The sequence below is a fragment of the Triticum aestivum genome, chromosome 6B, assembly GCF_018294505.1.
Source record: "Triticum aestivum cultivar Chinese Spring chromosome 6B, IWGSC CS RefSeq v2.1, whole genome shotgun sequence".
Taxonomy (NCBI): Eukaryota; Viridiplantae; Streptophyta; class Magnoliopsida; order Poales; family Poaceae; genus Triticum; species Triticum aestivum.
In genome coordinates, this window is record NC_057810.1 from 575,806,828 (window position 1) to 575,833,511 (window position 26,684).

Below are 26,684 nucleotides of genomic sequence, written 5' to 3' on the forward strand. Positions count from 1 at the left end.
CAAATCTGGCAGCGGTGGTAGCAGCCGCAGATCCACCGGTTCTTCGCCGGCGAGGGGACAAGGAGGCACAAATCCAAGTGGCAGGGGACAATGGCGGAGCCTACGAAGTGTCCACGGCGGCAGGCGGGCGTCGACGGGGGTAGGAGGGGCGGCGCTAGCGCAGATGCGGCGAGGGAGTGAAGGAGGAAGGCACTGGAGGAGAGGCGCGGCTTTTACTTAGCTGCCGAGCGGGGGAGTAAATATAGAAAAAACACCGTGACTGAGTATAATTTTTACTTCCGTACGACGGATTGGGAATCGGTTAGGTGTTTCTCTAACTGATTATAGGAGGTCGGTTAGAAATGCCATAACACCCCGCATCCAAAACCCCTCCGTTTGTGCAATTACAATTAAAAAAAAAACAGTCAAGTACTCCTTATATTACATTACGGGACAGAGGGTGTAGCCGGGTGCAAGTGCAAATCATGTCAGCAAATGCAGCAGCAGTTCGCTCCAAGCGTCGACGGGCCCGGGCAGGCACCAGTGCACGCAGTCGATGCCGAAGCCGACCTTCTCGTGTGGCCAGTGCCCGTACTGCCCGGGGTGCCCGTCGCCCCTCATTTGCATCATCTCGCTCACGTCCATCAGCACGAACCTCCCCGCCGCCGCCTCCGCCGTCGCGGCCCGGAACTCCTCCACCTGCGCGGCGTGGAACGCGCCCTCGGTCTCCGGAAGACTGCTCTCGTTGTTCAGCAGGGGCCCCGTCCTCAGGCAGTTGCCGCCGTCGTACCACTTGCCGTTCTCGTAGTGCGGGGGCGCCACCGTCCGGACGACCACCCGGCCGCGGAACCCCGCGAGCGCCCGGAGCGCGGTCCGGAACGACGCGCGCACCGCGTAGTGCGGCGACACGGCGGTGGCGTTGTGCTTGGCCACGCAGCCGTCGACGTTTGCGCAGCCGAGGAGGCGGCCGCCCTCGTAGAGCACGGTGGGGCGGGTGAACCACTTGGCGCCGTTGAGGACGACGTAGTCGTAGCCGGCGACGTCGCGGCTCCACTCCGGGTCCGGCTCGTCCAGGTACACGTTGTGCGGGTCCATGAACTGCTGCCCGCCGGCGCGCGTCAGGTTCCACCGCACCAGGAACGGCGTCCAGAACACGCACACCGTGAAGTCGTGCTCCCGGTAGTGGTACTTGCGCGTGCAGTGCACGCAGTCCTTGGGCTCGATCTCCCGCGGCTGCTCCACCTGCATGCCCATGCGCGCGCCGGGCGGCAACCAGGAAATCAACACACGCGATCGAGCGAGCTCATGATGGCAACGCAATGGTGGTCGATCGAGTGGAGGTGGACATGTACCTTAGCGAGCAGGCACATGAGCGACTGCATGTGGTTGCGCGCGACAGAGTCCCCGACGAAGGCCATGGACTTGCCGCGGACGAGGCGGAGGAAGGCGGCGGCGTCGAAGCGGGGGAGGTCGCAGCCGTGGGGCTGCCACCGCCACCGGAGGATGGACTCGATCCCGGGCTTGCCGTACTTCATGCAGTCCTGCCGGGCGTCGATCAGCGGGCACGTCGCGTTGGTGTAGTCGTAGTAGCCGGAAACGGGGAACGGTGGGCCGTCCCTCGAATCAGATTCAGGAACAAAGGTCGATTCGGTAAGATTCGATGTGGATTCGGTGTTTCCGCAGTTGGATCGTCGATTCAGGTTCGGCGACTCGACAGTCTTGGTTCTTGAATCGATCGAGTAAGCAAAAGGTCAGCCATATCAATCACGAACTCCTCGTTTTAATTTCTGCCCCGTTCTTTTCCACTCCTCTAAATAACTCCTTATTCTGCTCTCCAATTACTCCAAGGCTGCTAATAAATTTTCCATTAGGAATGAGATAATATATTTTAGTCTTCATGAATCGACGATGCAGCCAGTTCCCTGTATAAGTACTCCCTCGGTCCCTCCCAGCCAGTTGTTCCCCGCACCCGTAAAGATTCACGTTCCTCGTTCCATGGTACCGTACCGGATTCATCGTACCGGAATTGATTGGATCGCGTTTCCGTTTTAGAAAAATCGTTCTAGAGATGTATACCCTCACTGTACCCTATTTTTTCCGGCCCCCGACTCTCGTCCCCCGTTCCCGTTCCTCGTTCCCATCGTACCGAAAACATGGCAACTATGGGTGTAGTAGGGCACGGCCGGGTCGGGCACCCACTCGCCCCTCGCCACGTCGCACGCCACTCCGGCATTGCTGTCGCTCGCGCGGGATCCCGTTCCCGCCGCGGCAGAGGAGGAGGAGGCCGGGGTGGCGGGCACCGCGACGAGCAGCTGCTCAGTGTAGAGCGACGAGTAGTTGGACGCCGTGAAGGCGACGAGCAGGAGGATGAGGAGCAACCCGCTGGTGGAGGCTGCCCTCCGCACGGCCTGGTTGTTGGGCTTCGTTGCATCCCAGACTCACAGGGAGGCAGATTCAATTAATGGCTTCATTCTTGTAGATCACACCGGGAGATCTGGAATAATTTGCATTGCTGTCTCGCTGGACGAACATGTGCCACTTGATCGAGCACGTAGCTGACTACTTGAGGAAAGTCAACACTTGAGTACTTTTCCCCAATGACAAACGACGTGCTCTCGCCACCATTCCTTCTTTCCTGAAGAATGTATCAGAGCGTATCGGATCGCCTAGCTGGAGTACTACAAATGGGAAACATGTCTAATCCAGCGTCTCCTGCAACGTCTCTCCGTTCTTCTTTTTTTGCGGGGGTAAAAGGATTGTATTACTCAAGAGTACACGAATTCATCCCTACACAGACTAGGGACATTAGCAGGTTCGAGCGGAGCCAGACCACAGTACGGTTCTCCGTTCGATCGAAGTTTGCTAACACATGACTAATATTAGTTTGCTCTCTAGAGATGTGAGTAACACAACACTCCCTTGTACCCATAAGACTCTTTACTTCTGAGACCACCATCGCATGCTGGGAACGATCCGGTCCTTTGGCCTTGATCATCTGCACGGCCTGCATACTGTCACACTCCAGGATAATCGGCAACTCCGTCCACTGCAAAGCTAGGCCGAGTCCCTCCGTGCACCCGGCCAACTCAGCGTGCAATGGGTCCGGGTATAACCGAAGCGAACGGCATGCAGAGAAAATGATGGCGCCGTCGTGCCCGCGCAAGATCATGCCGGCACCGGCGCTTCCATCCTCGTGTGAGAATGACCCATCCACGTTGAGCTTCGCCCAACCTTCCGGAGGCGGGCTCCACTTGCGCTGAGACTTCCAGCTAACGTCCACATGCGATATTGGCTGCTCCGCTCCCTCTAGTTGAATGACCATCTTTCCTTTGTCCCAGTCCCCGGCCGGGTATTGTTGGATCCCCAACAGTGAGGTGGCGTAGCTTTGAAGGAACCGTCGGGACACCTCCGTGGGCGGCGGTGCCTTGTCATGTTGGATCTCGTTACGCACGTGCCAGCATCTCCACATAAGCATGAGGACTCTGAGGCGGTCACCCTTGTCACACTCCGCGATGAGATTCAGGAACCACTCCGGTCCTGTATTGCGGATTGATTTAACATCAGGTATCCGCCAAACTTGCGCCATGGCTTGCCACATATCAACAGCTCTTGGGCACCTGTAAAACACATGAAAAGTGTCCTCGCGCTCGAGACCACAGAGAGGGCACACGTCAGTAAGCTCCATCTGGCGTGCAAATTTATTTGCCCAAGTTGCGAGAGCATTCGTAGCCACACGCCAACAAAAAACACGCATCTTTAGAGGAGCAGGGCACCTCCATAAAAATGCCCAGACGGCACGTCGCCCGTCCGGTGCCCTGCTCGCCGCGACTGAAGAGGGACGCAACTTGTCCTCGAGTGCCAACTGGTACGCACTACGTACGGTGAAGATACCGGTACGTTCAGCCCCCCATGCAATAAAGTCATCGCCTAGCCGTGGAGAGGCCTTTATCTTCATGATATGATGGACGTCAATAGGCAAAAAGTATTGCTGCAGTAAGTCTGACCGCCTTGCACCCGTTTCATCAAGTAAATCGCTGACCCTTCGCAGTCTACATCTACCTTGTTGCGATATTGGAGGGCGACCAGTGGAGTGAGGGATCCAAGGGTCCCTCCAAATGCGAATCGATCTGCCATTACCAATACGCCAAATCAGGCCTTGTTTCAAAAGCTCCAACCCATGGACGATGGACTGCCAAGTTTGTGATGCATTTGTGGAGAAAACCGTGTCCTCTAGCCGTCCATTGGGATAGTAACGTGCTTTCAAGACTCTTGCGCAGAGACTCTCAGGGTTGATCAGCAATCTCCAAGCCTGCCTTGCCAACAAGGCTTGATTGAACATCCTAAAATCCTTGAAACCCATCCCACCAGCAGCTTTTGGCCGCAGCAAGTGATCCCAAGCCTTCCAATGCGTCTTCCTCTTCCCTCTGTATGCGCCCCACCAGTAGCTACGGATCATGCGTGCAAGGTCATCGCATGTGCTTCTTGCGAACTTGAAAATGCTCATAAGGAATGTCGAAAGGGCTTGTGCTACGGCCTTTATAAGTACCTCTCTTCCTGCCTGAGACATGAGCTCCCCCCATTGGATTATTCTCTTGGTAAGCTGCTCTGAATGCTCTTCAATTTCCCTTTACATAACTGGCCATTTGGAGTAGGAAAACCAAGGTACTTCTCTTCAAAGCTCGCATTGACAACCTCCAAAGTGTTTCTCTCGGTTCTTCTCTCTTGCCTTGCTTGCATAATCGAGCACCTCTCCTAATCTCTCTCCGCAGCGCTCCCACCTCTTCCTTCTTCTTTTTTAGCTCGTTAACAAAACGAGTTTAACAAATCAAGCTAACAAGTTACTCATTTTGCTCATTAAGCTCGTTAACCAAAAGAGACGTGAGATAAGTATCAATATTGATGTAGATTATTGTCATTTATGGAAGTATACAAAGTGTTTCTTTAGTGTAAATTGTTGATTGTTGTGATTTGAGAAGAAAGTTCTATGTCTATAAATATATTCTTGTAGATTAATTTCATACATAATACTCCCTCGGTCCCAAAATAAGTGACTCAACTTTGTACTAGCTTTAGTATGAAGTTAGTACAAAGTTGACTCACTTAATTTGGGACGGAGGGAGTATGTTATATTTTATTATTCACGTTCATAACAAGCTTAACAAGTTAAACGAGCTAGCTCGTGAGTTACACAGAGTCGGGCCGAGTTAAAATCTAAGCTCATTATCTTAACAAGTCGAGCCGAGCTAACTTGACTTGAATTCCACCCCTACCGTCGGCTCCATGTCACGCCAACCCGCATTGTCCTACTGCCACGCGCCCGCGGGAAGAGAAATCCAAAGCCAACCCGGTGTTGTCAGACTGGCAGCACCGCCACCACGCCCCTGCCTCCCCCTCCCGGAGGCCATGGAAGAAGTCGTCGCCCGCAGCCAAAGCCATCCCATAACATGTGCCATCCATTGGCAAGAACGACCTCGCCCTCCTGGACACGCATCCGCCACCTCTAGTGCCACACACCTGCTCCACCAGCTACTGGCTAAGGCAGAGCCGGGCGCACGTGACCCAATCCGCATGCAGTCCCCACCTTTCGACGGGCCACCAGGGCCAGATCCGGTCGGATCTGTCCATGGTTGTCTCGTGTATCACTGCTAGAGGAAGATGACACACCACAACCACCACACAATGCCAGGTCCCCCGAGCACCGCTGCAATGTAGTGTTGCCGCCGCGCCGCTAGGCCCCGCAACTGCCCAACGCCTCTGCTCGCCGTTCTATTCCGTGCCAGCCTTCACTCGAGCCAGAGGAAGGAGAGCCCCGCCATCACCGACGCCGTTGGGGATTTACCCAGCAACGCAATGTAGCAGCAGGGGGGAGGCTAGGAGGGGAGAGAGGAGCGGTGGCGGGGGAGGAAAGTCGGGAGGGGAGAGAGGAGCGACGACGCCCTAGGCTTGCCCCAGTCGCTCGCGGGAGCGACTCAGGGAGGGGGGGTCTCTTACTTTCAAGTTCATGTGTGTTCATAACTTGCCACTCCAAAGAATGAGTTAACCGCACTTTTGCTTGTTTTATGGACGAATTAACTCTCAAGTTGCTACCCGGAACATATTTCAGAGAAATTGTGCTCAGCTTCATGATACTTTCTTCCGGAAATGAGGAATGCACATGGGCTACTATCTAAGGGAGACACATCTAGCCAGGACGCCTTGTTGCTAAGGGCATCTCCAATTCAGACCCTCAAACCGCATGCATCTATCTGGACTGAGCGGTTCAGAAGCAATTTGCCATCCATCGCAATACCCTATCGGTCTGCGGACTGATCTAGACGTCCATTTCCTGCAAACCGGAGGCAAACCAAGAGGGCTTTGCGGTCGTCCGGACTTTCGCGTATGCAATGGACACCCAGGACCCACCCAAAAGCCTCTCCCTTGCCCATGCCCTTTCTTGCGCGAAATAATGGTCGCGCATTCATGCCGGACAGTTGCTGCTCCAGAGGCCAGTGTCATATTCATGCTGGCCCAAAGCGGACACAACCTCTCACTAGAACCGACATTGAAGTGGCACGCCAACCGAGAGCGCCACGTCCCGGTGTACGTGTCTTCTTCCTGCATGCAAACACCACCACTCTATCCGCTTGTCGGCATTAAACAAGCGTGGTTACCGAGAAACCCACTCTTGCGCCCGCATTTAAACACAAATCGCCAGCCCGCCTTCTAACATTAAACAAGCCGCCGCTTGGTCATCGCCCGCTATTTATATGTGGCCAGACCTGGCAAGAGCCGCATCACATCGCCGCTTCCAATCTCGTCTGTGCACCACACCTGTCATGACCTCGAGCTCAAAAGCACTATAGGACAACCTCTCCATTGAACGGAAACAAGAGTTGTTTGGCATTGCAGTTGGATGAAAGGCCCAATGAGCCAGCCGGATACAGGATGGCTAGCCAGCGAGCTCTCCGGAGGACAGTGATGCCGACGAGACGACGAGCGTGGTGGACGACGATGAACCGGCACCATCGCCATCGCCAGTCCATGCTGACATCACCTTGGAGTAGGTACGAAGCACTACATCCACATGGTAGCAGAAGAGCAGAAGGCGGTGTTCTGACAGGCGCAGGAGGTCCAAAGGTACAACCCCTAGCTCCTTGACGAGCACCGACATGCGGAGGAACAAATCACCGGTACCTAGGCGAACGACAACGCTGTCATGGCCATGGTAGAGGATGATCCGGGCTTCCTGGATGAGAAGCATGCGCTGCTCCAGTCCTACCATATCACCCATGTGATCCACCATGAGCGATTGCGGTTGTGCGCTCTCCGGGTGGAGGGACGCCATTGTTCGTGGACATAGACACGACGTCGGAGGAAGAGGAGGCACAGGAGACCATGGACGTCGCGAGCTCCGCGACCCAAGCCGCGCTACCACTGCCGTTCTCACCACGCCACCGCGGTGAGGAGGCCGACACGTCCATGTCCGGTGCCGTCGACACGGCAAACTCGGGCGAGGAAAAGTGGCACATGGGAAGCCGTTGCGACTTGGGTCCCAGGAAAGCCACTATTCTTCGCCTCCCACTGAAGCTTCACTTCTCGAGCCTCACGGCCGGCCGGTGAGGTTGCTCGATGTGGGGAAGACATGTTGTGGAAAACGAGCGCTGCTGCTACCGGCGATCATTTAGACTAGGTTTAAAAAGCCTAGTCCAGCTATAATTTAGTTGAAATACGTAAAACAATGTAATGAATTTGATACAGTTTAAATGAAAATCATCGGATTTGCATGAAATTCATTCATTTAGTTCATTTTTCTTTGAAATGTATGTGTGCATGATTGGATGGCGGCTTCCCGCATCTATGTTGCGTTTTGGTCCGAATGAGTCCGCGAGCAGATATCGTGTTCGTTTAAGGCTCAACGTTGAAGATGACTGAGGGAGTCCTGGACTAGGGGGTGTCCGGATAGCCGAACTATCATCATCGGTCGGACTCCAAGACTATGAAGATACAAGATTGAAGACTTCATCCCGTGTCCGGATGGGACTTTCCTTAGCGTGGAAGGCAAGCTTGGCGATACGGATATGTAGATCTCCTACCATTGTAACCGACTCTGTGTAACCCTAGCCCTCTCCGGTGTCTATATAAACTGGATGGCTTTAGTCCGTAGGACGAACAACAATCATACCATAGGCTAGCTTCTAGGGTTTAGCCTCCTTGATCTCGTGGTAGATCTACTCTTGTAACACACATCATCAATATTAATCAAGCAGGACGTAGGGTTTTACCTCCATCAAGAGGGCCCGAACCTGGGTAAAACATCGTGTCCCTTGTCTCCTCTTACCATCCGCCTAGACGCACAGTTCGGGACCCCCTACCCGAGATCCACCGGTTTTGACACCAACATTGGTGCTTTCATTGAGAGTTCCTCTGTGTCGTTACCGATAGGCTCGATGGCTTCTTTGATCATCATCAACGACGCAGTCCAGGGTGAGACCTTCCTCCCCGGACAGATCTTCATATTCGGCGGCTTTGCACTACGGGCCAATTCGCTTGGCCATCTGGAGCTGATCGAAAGCTACGCCCCTGGCCATCAGGTCAGATTTGGAAGTTTGAACTTCTCGGCTGACATCCGCGGGACTTGATCTTTGATGGATTCGAGCCACAGCCAAGTGCGCCGCACTGTCACGACAGGCATGATTTAGCTCTGCAGCCGGACAGTACCCTGGAGGTCGCACTCAAGCCCGCTCCGATCTTCAATTCGGAGCCGGCTGCGCAGATCGAGGACGGATGGCTAGACACCGCCTCGGGGGCTGCAACCTCTACGGTGATAGAGCCGAACACTGACCTTGTCCCTCATGAAGCTCGTGACTCCGAGGTGCCGGACTCCTTGACGGACTTCGAACCTCCCGCTCCCCCTCCAACCGAACCCGGTCGGGCGCCGATCATGGAGTTCACCGCTGCGAACATCTTACAATACTCACCTTTTGGCGACATCTTGAGTTCGCTAAAGTATCTCTCGTTATCAGGAGAGCCCTGGCCGGACTGCGGTCAGGACGGTTGGGATGCGGACGACGAAGAAATTCAAAGCCCACCCACCACCCACTTAGTAGCCACTGTCGACGATCTAACCGACAGGCTAGACTACGACTCCGAAGACATCGACGGTATGGAGGGCGATGCCGGAGACGACCAAGAACCAGCGCCTACCGGGCACTGGAAAGCCACCTCATCATATGACATATACATGGTGGATATCCCAAGGGATGGGAATGGCGAAGGAACAGCGGAGGATGACCCCTCCAAAAAACAGCCCAAGCGCCGGCATCAGCGGCGCCGCTCTAAATCCCGCCACAGCAAGAATGAAGATTCCGGCACTGGAGACAATACCACACCGGACAGTGCCGAAGACAACCCACTCCAGCAAGATTCAGCGCAGGAGGACGGAGACGCCAGCCCTCATGAGAGAGCGGCAGAAGAAGAGGTAGAGGATTATATGCCTCCCTCCGGAGACGAGGCAAGCCTCGACGATGACGAATTCGTCATGCCTGAGGATCCCGTCGAATAAGATCGTTTTAAACGCAGGCTTATGGACATGGCAAACAGCCTCAAGAAAAAGCAGCAACAGCTTAGAGCTGATAAAGATCTGCTAGCCGACAGATGGACTGAAGTCCTCGCGGCCGAAGAGCATGAGCTCGAACGCCCCTCCAAAAGTTACCCTAAACGCAAGCTGCTCCCCCGATTAGAGGAGGAGGCGTATGAACCTGCATCACCAGCAGACAATACGGCTGACCGACCACCCCGTGGTCGCGACAGAGAGGCCCCTAGGCCCTTCACTAGAACCGTACCCCGGCATCGCTCGAAAAGCACAAGGCCACAGGGGAACGCTCCGGACTTGCAAGATATATTGGAGGATAAGGCAAGACAATCAAGATCGATCTATGGATCGCGTGGGCGCCCCATGATACGTGACGACAACCGTCACGCCGGACAAAGTAAGCCCAGCTGGGCCGAACAAAATAGACAAAGCTCTTTTGAGCTCCGTCGTGATATCGCCCAGTACAGAGGCGCCGCACACCCACTATGCTTCACAGATGAAGTAATGGATCATCAAATCCCCGAAGGGTTTAAACCCGTGAACATTGAATCCTACGATGGCACAACAGACCCCACGGTTTGGATCGAAGACTATCTCCTTCACATCCACATGGCCCGCGGTGATGATCTTCACGCCATCAAATATCTCCCACTCAAGCTTAAAGGACCAGCCCGGCATTGGCTTAACAGCTTGCCAGCAGAATCAATCGAGAGTTGGGCAGACCTGGAAGCCGCATTCCTCGATAACTTCCAAGGCACGTATGTGCGACCACCAGACGCCGATGACCTAAGCCACATAATTCAGCAGCCAGACGAATCGGCCAGACAATTCTGGACACAGTTCTTAACCAACAAAAACCAAATCGTCGACTGTCCAGATGCGGAGGCCCTCGCGACCTTCAAGCATAACATCCGCGACGAGTGGCTTGCCCGGCACCTGGGACAGGAAAAGCCGAAATCCATGGCAGCCCTCACATCACTCATGACCCGCTTCTGCGCGGGTGAGGACAGCTGGCTAGCACGAAGCAACAACCTCAGCAAAAATTCTGGCAGTCCAGATATCAAGGACCGTAATGGCAGGTCGCGTCGCAACAAAAACAAATGCCGCATTAACAGCGATAATAGCGAAGATACGGCAGTCAATGCCAGATTCAGAGGCTCTAAACCCGGTCAGCGGAAAAAGCCATTCAAAAGAACTACTCCGGGTCTGTCCAATTTGGACCGAATACTCGACCGCTCGTGCCAGATACACGGCACCCCCGAAAAGCCAGCCAACCACACCAACAGGGACTGTTGGGTATTCAAGAATGCAGGCAAGTTAATTGCCGAAAACAATGACAAGGGGCTGCATAGCGATGACGAGGAAGAGACCCGACCGCCGAACAACAGAGGACAGAAGGGTTTCCCCCATAGGTGCGGACGGTGAACATGATATACGCAACGCACATACCCAAAAGGGAGCGGAAGCGTGCACTCAGGGATGTATACGCGATGGAGCCAGTTGCCCTGAAGTTCAATCCATGGTCCTCCTGCCCGATCACTTTTGACCGAAGGGACCACCCCACCAGCATCCGCCATGGCGGATTCGCCGCATTGGTTTTAGACCCAATCGTCGATGGATTTCACCTCACCAGAGTCCTGATGGATGGCGGCAGCAGCCTGAACCTGCTTTATCAGGATACAGTGTGCAAAATGGGCATAGACCCCTCAAGGATTAAACCTACCAAGACGACCTTTAAAGGTGTCATACCAGGTGTAGAAGCCAATTGTACAGGCTCAGTTACACTGGAAGTGGTCTTCGGATCCCCGGATAACTTCCGAAGCGAGGAGTTAATCTTCGACATAGTCCCGTTCCGCAGTGGCTATCATGCTCTGCTCGGACGTACCGCGTTCGCAAAGTTCAACGCGGTGCCGCACTACGCATACCTCAAGCTCAAGATGCCAGGCCCTCGAGGAGTCATCACGGTCAACGGAAATACTGAACGCTCCCTCCGAATGGAGGAACATACAGCGGCTCTCGCGGCAGAAGTACAGTGCAGCCTCTTAAGGCAACTCTTGAGTCCGGCCGTTAAGCGTCCGGACACGGCTAAACGCGCCCGGAGTAACATACAACAAGACCACCTGGCACGTTCCGAGCACGCGTAGCAGTGCGGCCCCAACCCCAGCCCCTGCAAAACGTCAAGACAGGTCCTTCGCATACACCATTACGCTCTGAAGATACCATGGGCATGGGGAGAGGGGCACGACCACGATAGGCCCAGAATGCGGCTCAACCACACCAGGGGCTCTCAAGTGTGTCATTCTTTTTTTTCCTTTTTATTTTTACCCACAGGACTCCGTTCGTCAGAGGCCCTATCCGGCAGCAGACCTGCCGAACTCACGATGCAACAGCCAGGGAAGGAGAAAGGCTACAACGAATATCCAGGTGGTCTCCATTACGAGCATTAAATCTGTTTTACGCACCATTCCGCAGCCTACCCCTGGAGGGGGACATGTTTAATAGTCCCACCCCTTGCTTATCGCACCATTTGTATCGTTCTGCATTTACAGCAGTTTTTCTTGAATAAGTAATGCAGCACCTTTTTTGCTCCCAATTGCATTTCTTTCTTATACATATGTTCATTTATGACATGTTGCATCCGTATATTTTGGTACGGCAATACACCAGGGGCTTATGTTTCCCGCATCATGGTGTGATAAGTCCGAACACTTTCACAAGTGCGGCACCCCAAACTTATAGCATTATATGCATCGGCTCTGAATCATGTCTTGGGTCAATAGTTGGGTTTGCCCGGCTCCCATGTTTTGGTACCTTACGTTCTGTTGTATCGGCTAAGGTAGCACTGGCAGAACCACTGCGATTGCGCCCCAGTTGAGCTGGGCGAGCGCCTCAGTGGAGAAAGCTAAAACTGACCGTCATGATGAGGCGAGAGCTGGTCGCTGTTCGAGAGGTTTTTTGCGAGTCCTTAAAGACTTATGCCGCTTAGAGCGAGGAGCCGGCTTTTGTCCGGCCCAGGCGTGGATAGCGCCCCAAATTCGGCCTTCCGAAGACTAGGGGCTTCGCCGAAATTTAAAATTATAGAATTCTATGGCTAAGTGAGAGTGTTCAAGCATTATAAGTCCGGTTGCCTTGTTCGTTGTGTTGAGCGCCTCCCTAGATGGACCCAAAAATGGGAACAAGAGTGCTCAAGTTTATCCCGAACACCCCAACACTCGTGGCATGGGGGCTGAAGCCGACGACTTGCCATCTCTCAGATTTGATAAACAGCCGCACAGAAGGTAATATTTTAAATTAACAAGCATTGCTTAGCGCATATGAACTAAGTTTTCAGCGCACGGGATAACAAAATGCGAGTCTACTCAAATATTACATCTTTGGAGCACTCACCCGCAATAGTGCGGGCACCCTTCAGGACACTCTTATAATACATCTCGGGCGTGCGGTGCTCCTTGCCCTGCGGTGGCGGGTCCGTCACAAGCTTCTGGGCATCCATCTTGCCCCAGTGCACCTTTGCGCAGGCAAGGGCCCGATGGGCACCTTCAATACAGGCGGAGTGCTTGATGACTTCAACCCACGGGCACGCATCCACCAGCCGCCGCATCGGACCGAAGTAGCTCCCAGGCATGGCCTCCTTAGGCCACAGCCGAACTATGAGGCCCTTCATGGCCTGTTCAGCCACCTTGTGGAGCTCGACCAGCTGCTTCAGCTGGTCGCTAAGGGGCACCGGATGTCCGGCCTCAGCATACTGAGACCAGAAGACCTTCTCCGTCGAGCTCCCCTCCTCGGCCCTGTAGAAAGCGGCAGCATCGGACACGCTGCGAGGCAGATCTGCGAATGCTCCTGGAGAGCTCCGAATTCGGGTAAGTGATGTGTAATTCACACCCACATGCTTACTTTGCATGAAAAACGCCTTACCCGCCGCTATTTTCTTCAACGCCTCGACTTCCTGGAGGGCCTTATAGGCTTCGGCCTTAGCGGCTTTGGCACTCTCAAGAGCCGTTGCAAGCTCAGACTCTCGAGTCTTCGAGTCACGCTCCAGGCTCTCATGTTTTCTCACGAGATCCTGGAGCTCTTGCTGTACCTCTGCCACCCGCGCCTCCTACTTCTCTCGCTCGGTGCGCTCCGCGGCCGCATTGCATTCGGCCGCAGCCACCGCCTCCTTCAGGGTAGCCACCTCGTCAGTGGCCCCTGCAATACCACGTTATCCTTGTCATTCTTCTTGCAACCAAAATCCTTTTCTATAAGGTACAATTTTAATAAGGTGTTACTCACCTTCCTTGTCCTCGAGCTGCTTCTTGGCACGGCCGAGCTCGTTCTCGGACCGCTCGAGGCTTTGCTTCACAGCATTGACCTCCGCAGTTAATGCGGCAGAGGTCAGCAGCGCAGCCTGGAATCCCATATTGACATATTTTTTATGACTCCTGCGTATATCTTTTAAGATCCTCAGTTCGGCTTTTCTTTCCGAACACCGAACTGAGCATCAGGGGCTACTGTCTATGTGGTACTATTTTAATATATCAAAATTCTTACCTCAAAGCCTGTTAGAAGGCTGCTGCAGGCTTCGGTCAGCCCGCTCTTGGCGAGCTGAACCTTTTGAATCACCGCACTCATAACAGTGCGGTGTTCCTCTTTGATGGAGGCGCCATTGAGCGCCTCCAGCAAGCTATCCGGCGCCTCCGGTTGGACGGAGGCTGCCGGCGTCGCGGTCTTGCCCTTCTTACGAAGGGGCTGCCCGCCGGACTCCGAAGCCACTATGGGTTCCGGGGCCGAGTCCAGTGCAAAGTCCGGGAGGTTGTCCTGCGACACCTTCGGGGCCTCCTCCTCCTGGTGGGTCCCATCCCGGGATCCCACCTTAGCATCGTCCGCATCACGGGGGGTGGAGGCGGTCGGAAGAGAATCCATATCTGACGCCCCCAAGGACCCGCTCGACGAAGCGGGAAGATCATCCTTGGGCGGACTGCAGGCTTGTATGCGGCATTAGAAAGACATTACGTGGCGAAAGGAAAAACCATGAAGTTATTCGGGAATCCGGATACTTACGATCTCGCCAGGGGCTTGGCCCTTGGAGGCCAGTCCTCGTCATTGTCACTGGCGTTGGCAGAGCAGTCCGGGGAAAGAGCTTTTCCCTTCTTGGATCCTTCGGCCTCCCTCGTTGGGGAGGCCTTCCTTTTCCTCCCTCCCCCCACTGGGGAGAGGCTTTCTTCTTCTCCTCCTCACCTTTGTGAGAGGAGTCAGCCTCGGAGTTGTCATCCGATAACACCTGAAAACGGAAACTCTTCCGAGTGCCCGTGGCCTTCTTCTTGGCCTTCTTCTCCGGCACCACGTGGGGTGCCGGAGCCAGCAGCCCCGTTAGGCGGGCGTCCGCTGGGTCCTTTGGTAATGGGGCCGGATAGATAGTCTGTTCGGCCTTCTTCAACCAACCCTGTCAAAGAAAAGGGAGTTTAGATCCCGCATAGAGTCAAACTATGGAAAACAAACGTCCCGTAAAGGACAAAATCACTTACCTCGTCAGCCGGACGCTGCGAGCTGAACCCGCGATCTTCGGTAGTGGATGCGGGAGCCTCGGCGCCCTTGAACAGCACCTTCCAGACATCTTCGTACGTAGTGTCGAAGAGCCCGCTCAAAGTCTAGTGCTGCGCCGGATCGAACTCCCACATGTTGAAGCCCCGTCGTTGGCACGGGAGAATCTGGCGAATGAGCATGACCTGGACTACGTTGACGAGCTTGAGCTTCTTGTCCACTAGCTTTTGGATACAGGCTTGGAGTCCGGTCAGCTCCTCCGAATCACCCCAAGTCCGTCCGCTCTCTTTCCAGGAGGTGAGCCGTGTGGGGATGCCAGATCTGAATTCGAGGGCCGCTGCCCATTCAGGGTCACGCGGCTCGGTGATGTAGAACCACCCCGATTGCCACCCCTTAATGGTTTCCACGAAAGTGCCCTCAAGCCAAGTAACGTTGGACATCCTGCCCACCATGGCGCCTCCGCACTCCGCTTGGCTGCCCTTCACAACCTTCGGCTTGACACTGAAGGTCTTGAGCCACAAGCCGAAGTGGGGTTGGATGCAGAGGAAGGCCTCACACACGACGATAAACGCCGAGATGTTGAGGATGAAATTCGGGGCCAGATCATGGAAATCCAGGCCATAGTAGAACATGAGCCCCCGGACAAAGGGATGGAGTGGGAAGCCCAGTCCGCGGAGGAAATGGGTGAGAAATACTACCCTCTCATGGGGCCTGGGGGTGGGGATGAGGTCTCCCTCGTCGGGGAGCCGATGTGCGATGTTGCTGGATAAATATCCGGCGTTATGCAGCTTCTGGATGTGCCCCTCCGTGACGGAGGAGGCCATCCACTTGCCTCCCGCTCCGGACATAGTTGGAGAAGGTTGAGGTGAGATGTGCGGACTTGGGCGCTGGAGCTCGAGTTCGCGGAGATGGATAAGCCAAGGAGGAAGAAGGCGCAGGTAAAAGGGTTGGATCTTTATCCCCTTATATGGGCGGACACAAACATGCGTCCCCACCGGCCTGATAAAACTCGCTTATCCCCCAAGCGCCGCAATCAATGGCGCGGTTGGGTTACCCACGTCCGTATTGATGGGAATCCCGGAATAAGGGGAACACGATCTCTGCTTCGACAAGACGTGCCAAGGAAACCGCTTCGCTAAATGCGCTGAGGTGGTACAATAAAAACAATTCGAGTAAAGGCTTGGTAGTGGTGTGACGTCACGCCACGAAATACGTCAGCAGATTGAACTTGTGTAAATTCTCTCTACGGTGGTATGTGGAAATTATTTTGCAGAGCCGGACACAAACCTGGTGTTCACAATCTTCTATAAATTATTCGGAGGAGGAACCCGCCTTGCAATGCCAAAGACAATATGTGCGCCAGACTCGTCGTCATTGAAGCCTGGTTCAGGGGCTACTGAGGGAGTCCTGGACTAGGGGGTGTCCGGATAGCCGAACTATCATCATCGGTCGGACTCCAAGACTATGAAGATACAAGATTGAAGACTTCGCCCCGTGTCCGGATGGGACTTTCCTTGGCGTGGAAGGCAAGCTTGGCGATACGGATATGTAGATCTCCTACCATTGTAACCGACTCTGTGTAACCCTAGCCCTCTCCGGTGTCTATATAAATCGGATGGCTTTAGTCCGTAGGATGAACAACAATCATACCATAGGCTAGCTTCTAGGGTTTAGCCTCCTTGATCTCGTGGTAGATCTACTCTTGTAACACACATCATCAATATTAATCAAGCATGACGTAGGGTTTTACCTCCATCAAGAGGGCCCGAACCTGGGTAAAACATCGTGTCCCTTGTCTCCTCTTACCATCCGCCTAGACGCACAGTTCGGGACCCCCTACCCGAGATCCGCCAGTTTTGACACCGACAATGACCTAAGCAGAAAAAATTGTAAACCATCTGATAACCCACAAGTGTAGGGGATCGCAACAGCTTTCGAGGATAAAGTATTCAACCCAAATTTATTGATTCGACACAAGGGGAGCCAAAGAATATTCTTGAGTATTAGCAGTTGAGTTGTCAATTCAACCACACCTGGATAATTTAGTATCTACAGCAAAGTGTTTAGTAGCAAAAGTGGTATGATAATAAAGGTAACGGTAGTGAAAGTAAAGATAAATGTTTTGGGGTTTTTTAGTAGTTGTAACAGTAGCAACTGAAAAGTAAATAAGCGAAGAACAATATGCGAAAAGCTCGTAGGCAATGGATCAGCGATGGATAATTATGCCGGATGCGATTCCTCATGCAATAGTTATAACATAGAGTGATATAGAACTAGCTCTAATTCATCAATGTAATGTAGGCATGTATTCCGTAAACAGTCATACGTGCTTATGGAAAAGAACTTGTATGACGTCTTTTGTCCTACCCTCCTGTAGCAGCGGGGTCCTAGCGGAAACTAAGGGATATTAAGGCCTCCTTTTAATAGAGAACCGGACCAAAGCATTAACACATAGTGAATACATGAACTCCTCAAACTACGGTCATCACCGAGAAGTATCCCGATTATTGTCACTTCGGGGTTGTCGGATCATAACACATAATAGGTGACTATAGACTTGCAAGATAGGATCAAGAACACACATATATTCATGAAAACATAATAGGTTCAGATCTGAAATCATGGCACGTGGGCCCTAGTGACAAGCATTAAGCATAGCAAAGTCATAGCAGCATCAATCTCAGAACATAGTGGATACTAGGGATCAAACCCTAACAAAAATAACTTGATTACATGGTAAATCTCATCCAACCCATCACCGTCCAGCAAGCCTACAATGGAATTACTCAAGTACGGCGGTGAGCATCATGAAATTGGTGATGGAGGATGGTTGATGATGACGACGGCGACGAATCCCCCTCTCCGGAGCCCCGAACGGACTCCAGATTAGCCCTCCCGAGAGAGATTAGGGCTTGGCGGCGGCTATGTGTCGTAAAACGCGATGAAACTTTCTCTCTGATTTTTTTCTCCCCGAGACGGAATATATGGAGTTGGGGTTGAGGTCGGAGGAGGTCCAGGGGGACCACGAGATAGAAGGCCGTGCCCTGGGGGGGAGCCTTGTCTCGTGGACAGGTTGTAGGCCCCCTGGCATTAATTCTTTCACCAAAAATTCTTATTAATTCCAAAAAGTGCCTCCGTGGATTTCCAGGACATTCCGAGAACTTTTCTTTTCTACACATAAAACAACATCATGGTAGTTCTGCTGAAAACAGCGCCAGTCCGGGTTAGTTTCATTCAAATCATGCAAGTTAGAGTCCAAAACAAGGGCAAAAGTGTTTGGAAAAGTAGATACGTTGGAGACGTATCAACTCCCCCAAGCTTAAACCTTTGCTTGTCCTCAATCAATTCAGTTGATAAACTGAAAGTGATAAAGAAAAACTTTTACAAACTTTGTTTGCTCTTGTTGTTGTGACATGAAAAGCCAGCATTCAAGTTTCAGCAAATATTATGAACTAACCATACTCACAATAACTCATAGGTCTCATAATTACTCACATCAATAGCATAATCAGCTAGCGAGCCATAATAATAAAACTCGGATGACAACACTTTCTCAAAATAATCATAACATGATATAACAAAATGGTATCTCGCTAGCCCTTTCTGAGACCGCAAAACATAAATGCAGAGCACCTTTAAAGATCAAGGACTGGCTAAACATTGTAATTCATGGTAAAAGAGATCCAGTCAAGTCATACCCAATATAAACCAGTAATAATGAATGCAAATGACAGTGTGCTCTCTAGCGGGTGCTTTTAATAAGAAGGGTGATGACTCAACATAAAAGTAAATAGATAGGCCCTTCGCAGAGGGAAGCAGGGATTTGTAGAGGTGCTAGAGCTCGATTTTAAAATAGAGATTGAATAACATTTTGGGCGGCATACTTTTGCTGTCAACGCAACAACTATGAGATGGCTGTATCTTCCATACTACATGCATTATAGGCAGTTCCCAAACAGAATGGTAAAGGTTTATACTCCCCCAACCACCAACAAGCATCAATCCATGGCTTGCTCAAAACAACGAGTGCCTCCAACATACAACAGCCCTGGGGGAGTTTTGCTTAAATATTTTGATTTGCTTTGATCTTTTTGGATCATGGGACTGGGCATCCTGGTTACCAGCCCTTTCTCGTGAATGAGGAGCGGAGTCCACTCCTCGTGAGAATAGCCCACCTAGCATGGAAGATATAGGTAGCCCTAGTTGTAACATGAGCTGCTCAAGCATACAAAACAGAATTTCATTTGAAGGTTTGGAGTTTGGCACATACAAATTTACTTGGAACGAGAGGTAAATACCGCATATAGGTAGGTATAGTGGACTCATATGGAACAACTTTGGGGTTTAAGGAATTTGGATGCACAAGCAGTATTCCCGCTTAGTACAGGTGAAGGCTAGCAAGAGACTGGGAAGCGACCAACTGAGAGAGCGACAACAGTCGTAAGCATGCATTAAAATTAATTCACACTGAGTACAAGCATGAGTAGGATATAATCCACCACGAACATAAATATCGTGAAGGCTATGTTGATTTGATTCAATTACGTGCGTGAACATGTGCCAAGTTGAGTCAGTCAATTCATTCAAAGAAGGATACCATCCCATCATACCACATCATAATCATTCTAATAGCATGTCGGCATGCAAGGTAAACCATTATAACTCATAGCTAATCAAGCATGGCACAAGTAACTATAATCTCTAAATGTCATTGCAAATATTTTTACTTCATAATAGCTGACTCAGGAACGATGAACTCATCATATTTACAAAAACAAGAGAGGTCGAGTTCATACCAGCTTTTCTCATCCCAATAAGTCCACAATATATCGTCATTATTGCCTTTCACTTGCACGACCGAACGATGTGTATAATAATAAGAGTGCACGTGCATTGGACTAAGCTGGAATCTGCAAGCATTCAACTCAAGAGAGAAGACAAGTAATATGGGCTCTAATTTAAATAAACAATCATGCATATAAGAGCCACTAAGCATTTTCAATATGGTCTTCTCGACCCCCAAAGGAAAGAAAAGAAAATAAAATTGTTTACACGGGAAAGCTCCCAACAAGTAAAAGAAGAACGAGAAATCTTTTTGGGTTTTCATTTTAATTCCTACTACAGGCAAGGAAATTAAACTAACTATTTTTTTTTGGTTTTTCTCAAGGTTTATCAAACACACAAGAAGAAAACTAGAAAAAAGAAATTTAAACTAGCATGGATAATACAATGAAAGAGTATGAGCACCGACGACTAGTGTGTGAACATGAATGTAAAGTCGGTGAGAAATACGTACTCCCCCAAGCTTAGGCTTTTGGCCTAAGTTGGTTTAATACCAAGGACCGCCGCTACTCTCCCGGGTGTACTGGGAGGTGTAATCAGGATACCACTGGCTGGTCATCTCCGGATCCCACTGGACAGATGATGCACGATAAGGGTCCAGCTCAGGTTCCGGTTCTAGAGTAAAAGCTTGATCTCGATGATTGTTCACCGCCTCCGGTGTGACAAGAAAATTTTCTGCAAGCAAATCAAACAACAAAGGCGCGGGCAAAATAATAATCTCAATGTGTTTCTTGTTAAATCTAAGTTTATATAAAAGCATCTTTTCTTCGTTGTCAACAATAAACTTGTGTGCTACCATGCCCTTGTAGTCTAAGATGTGAGGAGGCAATTTTATCTCATCCTCCTCATGGTGCCTAATGGGTATCTGAAAGTGTTCAGCAAGACGTGCAACATAGATACCTCCAAATATGGGGCCTTTTGTACGATTCAGGGCTAGCCGTTTAGCAACGACGGCACCCATATTAAAAGTATTGTCTCCCAGCAAAGCATGTTGAAGAATAATAATATCTGGAACGCTCAAATTTCCACTATTTCCATGACCAATCAAGCATCTACTAGCAAATATGGCAAAGTAGCGTAAAACAGGAAAGTGTATGCTAGAGACCTTCGCCTCGGAGCCCTTCTTTGGTTCCTCTACAGCAATAGTATTAACAAAGCCACCCACATCTTCACGATGGGGTTCATCTAATTCTCCCTCATAAGGTATCCTACATACCGCGCAAAAATGATGTAAAGACATTTCTTTGAATTTATCATATAAATGAAATGATACTGCAGGCGGTGATTTCTTAGGATAATAATAAAAGTTTTGTACGAAAGTATTGGTAAGTAAGAGATACTGATCGATTCGGTCGTTGATGAAACCGGTGAGGCCTGCAGTCTCGATTAAAGCATAAAAGTCTTCATGAATTCCGGCTTCTTTCAAGAAATCCTCGCATGGCCATTCACATGACTGTACTTCCGCTAAGCGAGGAAGATTATACTTGGCTTTTTCCTTCTCTTTGGCTTGTTTTTCCTCAGAGCTTTGGCTAGAAGAGCCTTTAAAGAGCCTCCTTAACATTTTCTGAAAAATTCTGAAATTTTAGCAACTTCAAAATAGAAGTGGATAAAACTAAACAAGATTGATAGCAACTACTCCTACAAGTGCCTAGAGCCTATATCATGCATTGGAATTGCTTGGGACCTCAAAATTTTAACATGCAAGCTCAAGAACATGGTCACCTAAGCAGCAAAAATTTGCAATGAATAAAGCACTAGAACAAAAACTAATTGGACCAATGGAGGAGTCACATACCAAGCAACAATCTCCCAAAGCAGTTTTGTGAATGGAGCTTTGAGCTAGGAGATCAAAAATCGTAGCAAAACGAGCTAGAACTCGTGCTTGAGCTGGATGGGGATTTTTTTGGGTAGAAGATGAAGTGTGTGGGTGCTGGCATAAGTGGAGGGTAGCCACCAGGGGCCCATGAGACAGGGGGGCGCGCCCTACAGGGGGGCACACCCTCCTCTCTCGTGGCCTGGTGCTTGCCCCTCCTACAGTGTTTTCAGTGACTAAAATCCTCAAATATTCCATAAAAATCATACTAAATTTGCAAGGCATTTGGAGCACTTTTATTTTCGGACTATTTTTTAATGCACGGATAATTCAGAAAACAGACGGATAATACTATTTTTGCTTTATTTACTCTAAATAACAGAAAGTAAAAGGAGGGTACAGAAGGTTGTGCCTTCTAGTTTCATCCATCTCGTGATCATCAAAATGAACCTACTAACAAGGTTGATCAAGTCTTGTTAACAAACTCATTCCAAATAACATGGAACCGGAGAAATTTTGAATAACACTAAGTTACCTCAACAGGGATATGAAAATCCCCAACAATAAGAATATCATACTTTTTCTTGACGGTAGGGAGAGGAAATTCAAAACCTCCAAAAATGATAGTTGGAACTTTTTCAATAGAATTGATGCTATGAACTTGAGATTGTTTCCTCGGAAAGTGTACCGTATGCTCATTACCATTAACATGAAATGTGACATTGCCTTTGTTGCAATCAATAACAGCTCCTGCAGTATTTAAAAAGGGTCTACCAAGAATAATAGACATACTATCGTCCTCAGGGATATCAAGAATAACGAAGTCGGTTAAGATAGTAACATTCGCAACAACAACAGGTACGTCCTCACAAATGCCGACAAGTATAGCAGTTGATTTGTCAGCCATTTGCAAAGATATTTTAGTAGGTGTCAACTCATTCAATTCAAGTCTATGATATAAAGAGAGAGGCATAACACTAACACCGGCTCCAAGATCACATAAAGCAGTTCTGACATAATTTCTTTTAATGGAGCATGGTATAGTTGGAACACCCAGATCTCCAAGTTTCTTTGGTATTCCACCCTTAAAAGTGTAATTAGCAAGCATGGTGGAAATTTCAGCTTCCGGTATCTTTCTTTTATTTGTGATGATATCCTTCATATACTTAGCATAAGGATTTACTTTAAGCATATCAGTTAAGCGCATATGTAAGAAAATAGGTCTAATCATTTTAGCAAAGCGCTCAAAATCCTCATCATCCTTTGACTTGGATGGTTTAGGAGGAAAGGGCATGGGTTTCTGAACCCATGGTTCTCTTTCTTTACCGTGCTTCCTAGCAACAAAATCTCTCTTATCATAACATTGATTCTTTGATTGTGGGTTATCAAGATCAACAACAGGTTCAATATATACATCATTATCATTGCTGGGTTGAGCATCAACATGAATATTATCATAAACATTATCGCTAGGTTCATGTTCATCACCTGATTGTGATTCAGCATCAAAAATAGAAATATCATTGGGATTCTCATGTGTGTCTACAGTAGGTTCACTAGAAGCATGCAACGTTCTGTCATTTTTCTTTTTCTTCTTATTAGAAGAACTAGGTGCCTCTAAATTATTTCTCTGAGAATCTTGCTCGATTCTCTTAGGGTGGCCTTCAGTATACAAAGGTTCTTGAGTCTTTCTACCAGTTCTAGTAGCCACTCTAACGGCAAAGTCATTTTTATTATTCAATTCATCAAGCAAATCATTTTGAGCTTTGAGTACTTGCTCAGCTTGAGTAGTAACCATAGAAGCATATTTGTTAACGCGGTGAAGTTCATCTTTAACTCTAGCCAGATTATCACCTACGCGTCCTATATCGAAAGCATTATTCTTTAACTCTCTACCAACATAAGCATTAAAACTTTCTTGTCTAGCCATAAAGTCATCAAATTCATCTAAGCATGGGCTACGAAATTTAGTAGAGGGTATTTCAACTTTATCATATCTATAGAGAGAATTTACCTTTACTATCTGTGTCGGGTTATCAAGACAATGTGGTTCTTCAGGCGGTAAATTAAGACCATGTATTTCTTCAATAGGTGGTAAATTATTAACATCTTCAGCTTTAATACCTTTTTCTTTCATTAACTTCTTTGCCTCTTGCATATCTTCAGGACTGAGAAATAAAACACCTCTCTTCCTCGGAGTGGGTTTAGGAATAGGCTCAGGAGTTGGCTCAATTGGTTCAGGAATTACTTCAGGAACTGGCTCGGGAAGAGTCCAATTATTTTCATTAGTCAACATATTATTTCAGCTTCATCGACTGTTCTTTCCCTGAAAACACAACTAGCACAACTATCCAAGTAGTCCTTGGAAGCATCGATTAGTCCATTATAAAAGATATCAAGTATTTCATTTTTCTTAAGAGGATGATCGGGCAAATCATTAAGTAACCGGAGAAGCCTCCCCCAAGCTTGTGGGAGACTCTCTTCTTTGATTTGCACAAAATTATATATTTCCCGCAAAGCAGCTTATTTCTTATGAGCAGGGAAATATTTAGCAGAGAAGTAATAAATCATATCCTGGGGACTACGCACACAACCAGGAGCAAGAGAATTATACCAAGTCTTAGCATCACCCTTTAATGAGAACGGCAATATCTTAAGGATATATAAATAGCGAGACTTCTCATCATGAGTAAATAGGGTGGCTATATCATTCAACTTGGTAAGATGTGCCACAACAGTTTCAGATTCAAGGCCATAAAAAGGATCAGATTCAACTAAAGTAATAATCTCAGGATCAACAGAGAATTCATAATCCTTATCAGTAACACAGATAGGTGAAGTAGCAAAAGCAGGATCGGGTTTCATTCTAGCATTAAGAGACTGCTGCTTCCATTTAGCTAATAATTTCTGAAGATCATTTCTATCATTGCAACCAAGAATTTCCATAGCAGCTGCTTCATTCATAACATAACCCTTAGGAACAACAAGTAATACGTAATCATTGGGGGAACGTTCATCATCACTATCATCAATAATAGGTTCTTCAATATTTTCATTCCCCCTAACTCTAGCAAGTTGTTCATCTAGAAATTCACCTAATGGCAAAGTAGTATCACGCACAAAAGTAGTTTCATCATGCATAGCAGAAGTGACATCATCAATAACATGCGACATATCAGAATTCATAGCAGTAGCAGGTTTAGGTGTCGCAAGCCTACTAATAATGCATGGAGAATCTAGTGCGGAGCTAGATGGCAGTTCCTTACCTCCCCTCGTAGTTGAGGGCAAAATCTTGGTCTTAGCGTCTTTCAAGTTCTTCATAGTGATCAACAGATATAAATCCCAAGTGACTCAGAGAATAGAGCTATGCTACCTGGCAACGGCGCCAGAAATTAGTCTTGATAGCCCACAAGTGTAGGGGATCGCAACAGCTTTCGAGGGTAAAGTATTCAACCCAAATTTATTGATTCAACACAAGGGGAGCCAAAGAATATTCTTGAGTATTAGCAGTTGAGTTGTCAATTCAACCACACTTGGATAACTTAGTATCTGCAGCAAAGTGTTTAGTAGCAAAAGTGGTATGATAATAAAGGTAAAGGTAGCGGAAGTAAAGATAAATGTTTTTGGGTTTTTGTAGTAGTTGTAACAGTAGCAACGGAAAAGTAAATAAGCAAAGAACAATATGAGAAAAGCTCGTAGGCAATGGATCAGCGATGGATAATTATGCCGGATGCGACATGGTAAATCTCATCCAACCCATCACCGTCCAGCAAGCCTACGATGGAATTACTCATGCACGGCGGTGAGCATCATGAAATTGGTGATGGAGGATGGTTGATGATGACGACAGCGACGATTCCCCCTCTCCGGAGCCCTGAACGGACTCCAGATCAGCCCTCTCGAGAGAGATTAGGGCTTGGCGGCAGCTCCGTGTCGTAAAACACGATGAAACTTTCTCTTTGATTTTTTTCCTCGAGACGGAATATATGGAGTTGGAGTTGAGGTCGGAGGAGGTCCAAGGGGGCCACGAGATAGGAGGCCGCGCCCTTGGGGGGCGCCCCCCTGTCTCGTGGACAGGCTGTGGGCCCCCTGGCATTAATTCTTTCGCCAAAAATTCTTATTAATTCCAAAAGGTGCCTCCGTGGATTTCTAGGACATTTCGAGAACTTTTCTTTTCTACACATAAAACAACATCATGGTAGTTCTGCTGAAAACAGCGTCAGTCCGGGTTAGTTTCATTCAAATCATGCAAGTTAGAGTCCAAAACAAGGGAAAAAGTGTTTGGAAAAGTAGATACGTTGGAGACGTATCACCATCCAGTTCTCGTGGTGTGAAATCTACGCGTTGCGGTCCCTGGGGCAGAGTCTGCGATAAGGAAGAGGCGCACAACTGCAATCACTCGTGGTGGATCACATGGGTGGTATGTTAGGACTTGAGCAGCGCGTGCATCTCATCCAGGAAGCTCGGACCGTCCGCCACCATGGCCATGACAGCGTTGTCATTCGCCTAGTTGCCGGTGATTTTTTCCTCCGCATGTTGGTGCTCGTCAAGGAGCTAGAGGTTGTACCTTTGGACCTCCCGCGCCTGCGGGAACACCGCCTCCTGCTCTTCCGCTATCATGTCGATGAAGTGCTCCGTACCTACTCCAAGGTGATGTTGGTATGGACCAGCGAGGGCGATGGTGCCGGTTCATCATCGTCCATCTCGCCCGTCATCTCGTCGGCATCGCTGTCCTCCGGAGAGCTCGCCGGCTAGCCATCCTGTATTTAGCTGGCTCAGTGGGCCTATCATCCAACTGCAATGCCAGATAACTCATGTTTCTGTTCAATGGAGAGGTTCTCCTATAGTGCTTTTGAGCTCGAGGTCATGACAGGTGTGGTGCATAGAGGAGATTGGAAGCGGCGATGTGATGTGGCTCTTGCCAGGTCTGGCCACATATAAATAGCGGGCGCTGGCCAA

At 49.4% G+C, this 26,684-nt stretch overlaps 1 protein-coding gene across 1 annotated transcript; it reads right to left on the reverse strand.

Annotated features, from left to right (window-relative positions):
- Positions 1–462: 462 nt before the first annotated feature.
- Positions 463–3,664, reverse strand: LOC123139401 (protein trichome birefringence-like 19). Its single transcript, XM_044559207.1, has 4 exons — positions 2,921–3,664; positions 2,153–2,399; positions 1,332–1,561; positions 463–1,221 (listed from the first exon to the last, which is right to left on the reverse strand). The coding sequence occupies exons 1-4, from the start codon at positions 3,662–3,664 to the stop codon at positions 463–465; spliced, it is 1,980 nt and encodes a 659-aa protein (XP_044415142.1).
- Between the last annotated feature and the right edge of the window lie 23,020 nt (positions 3,665–26,684).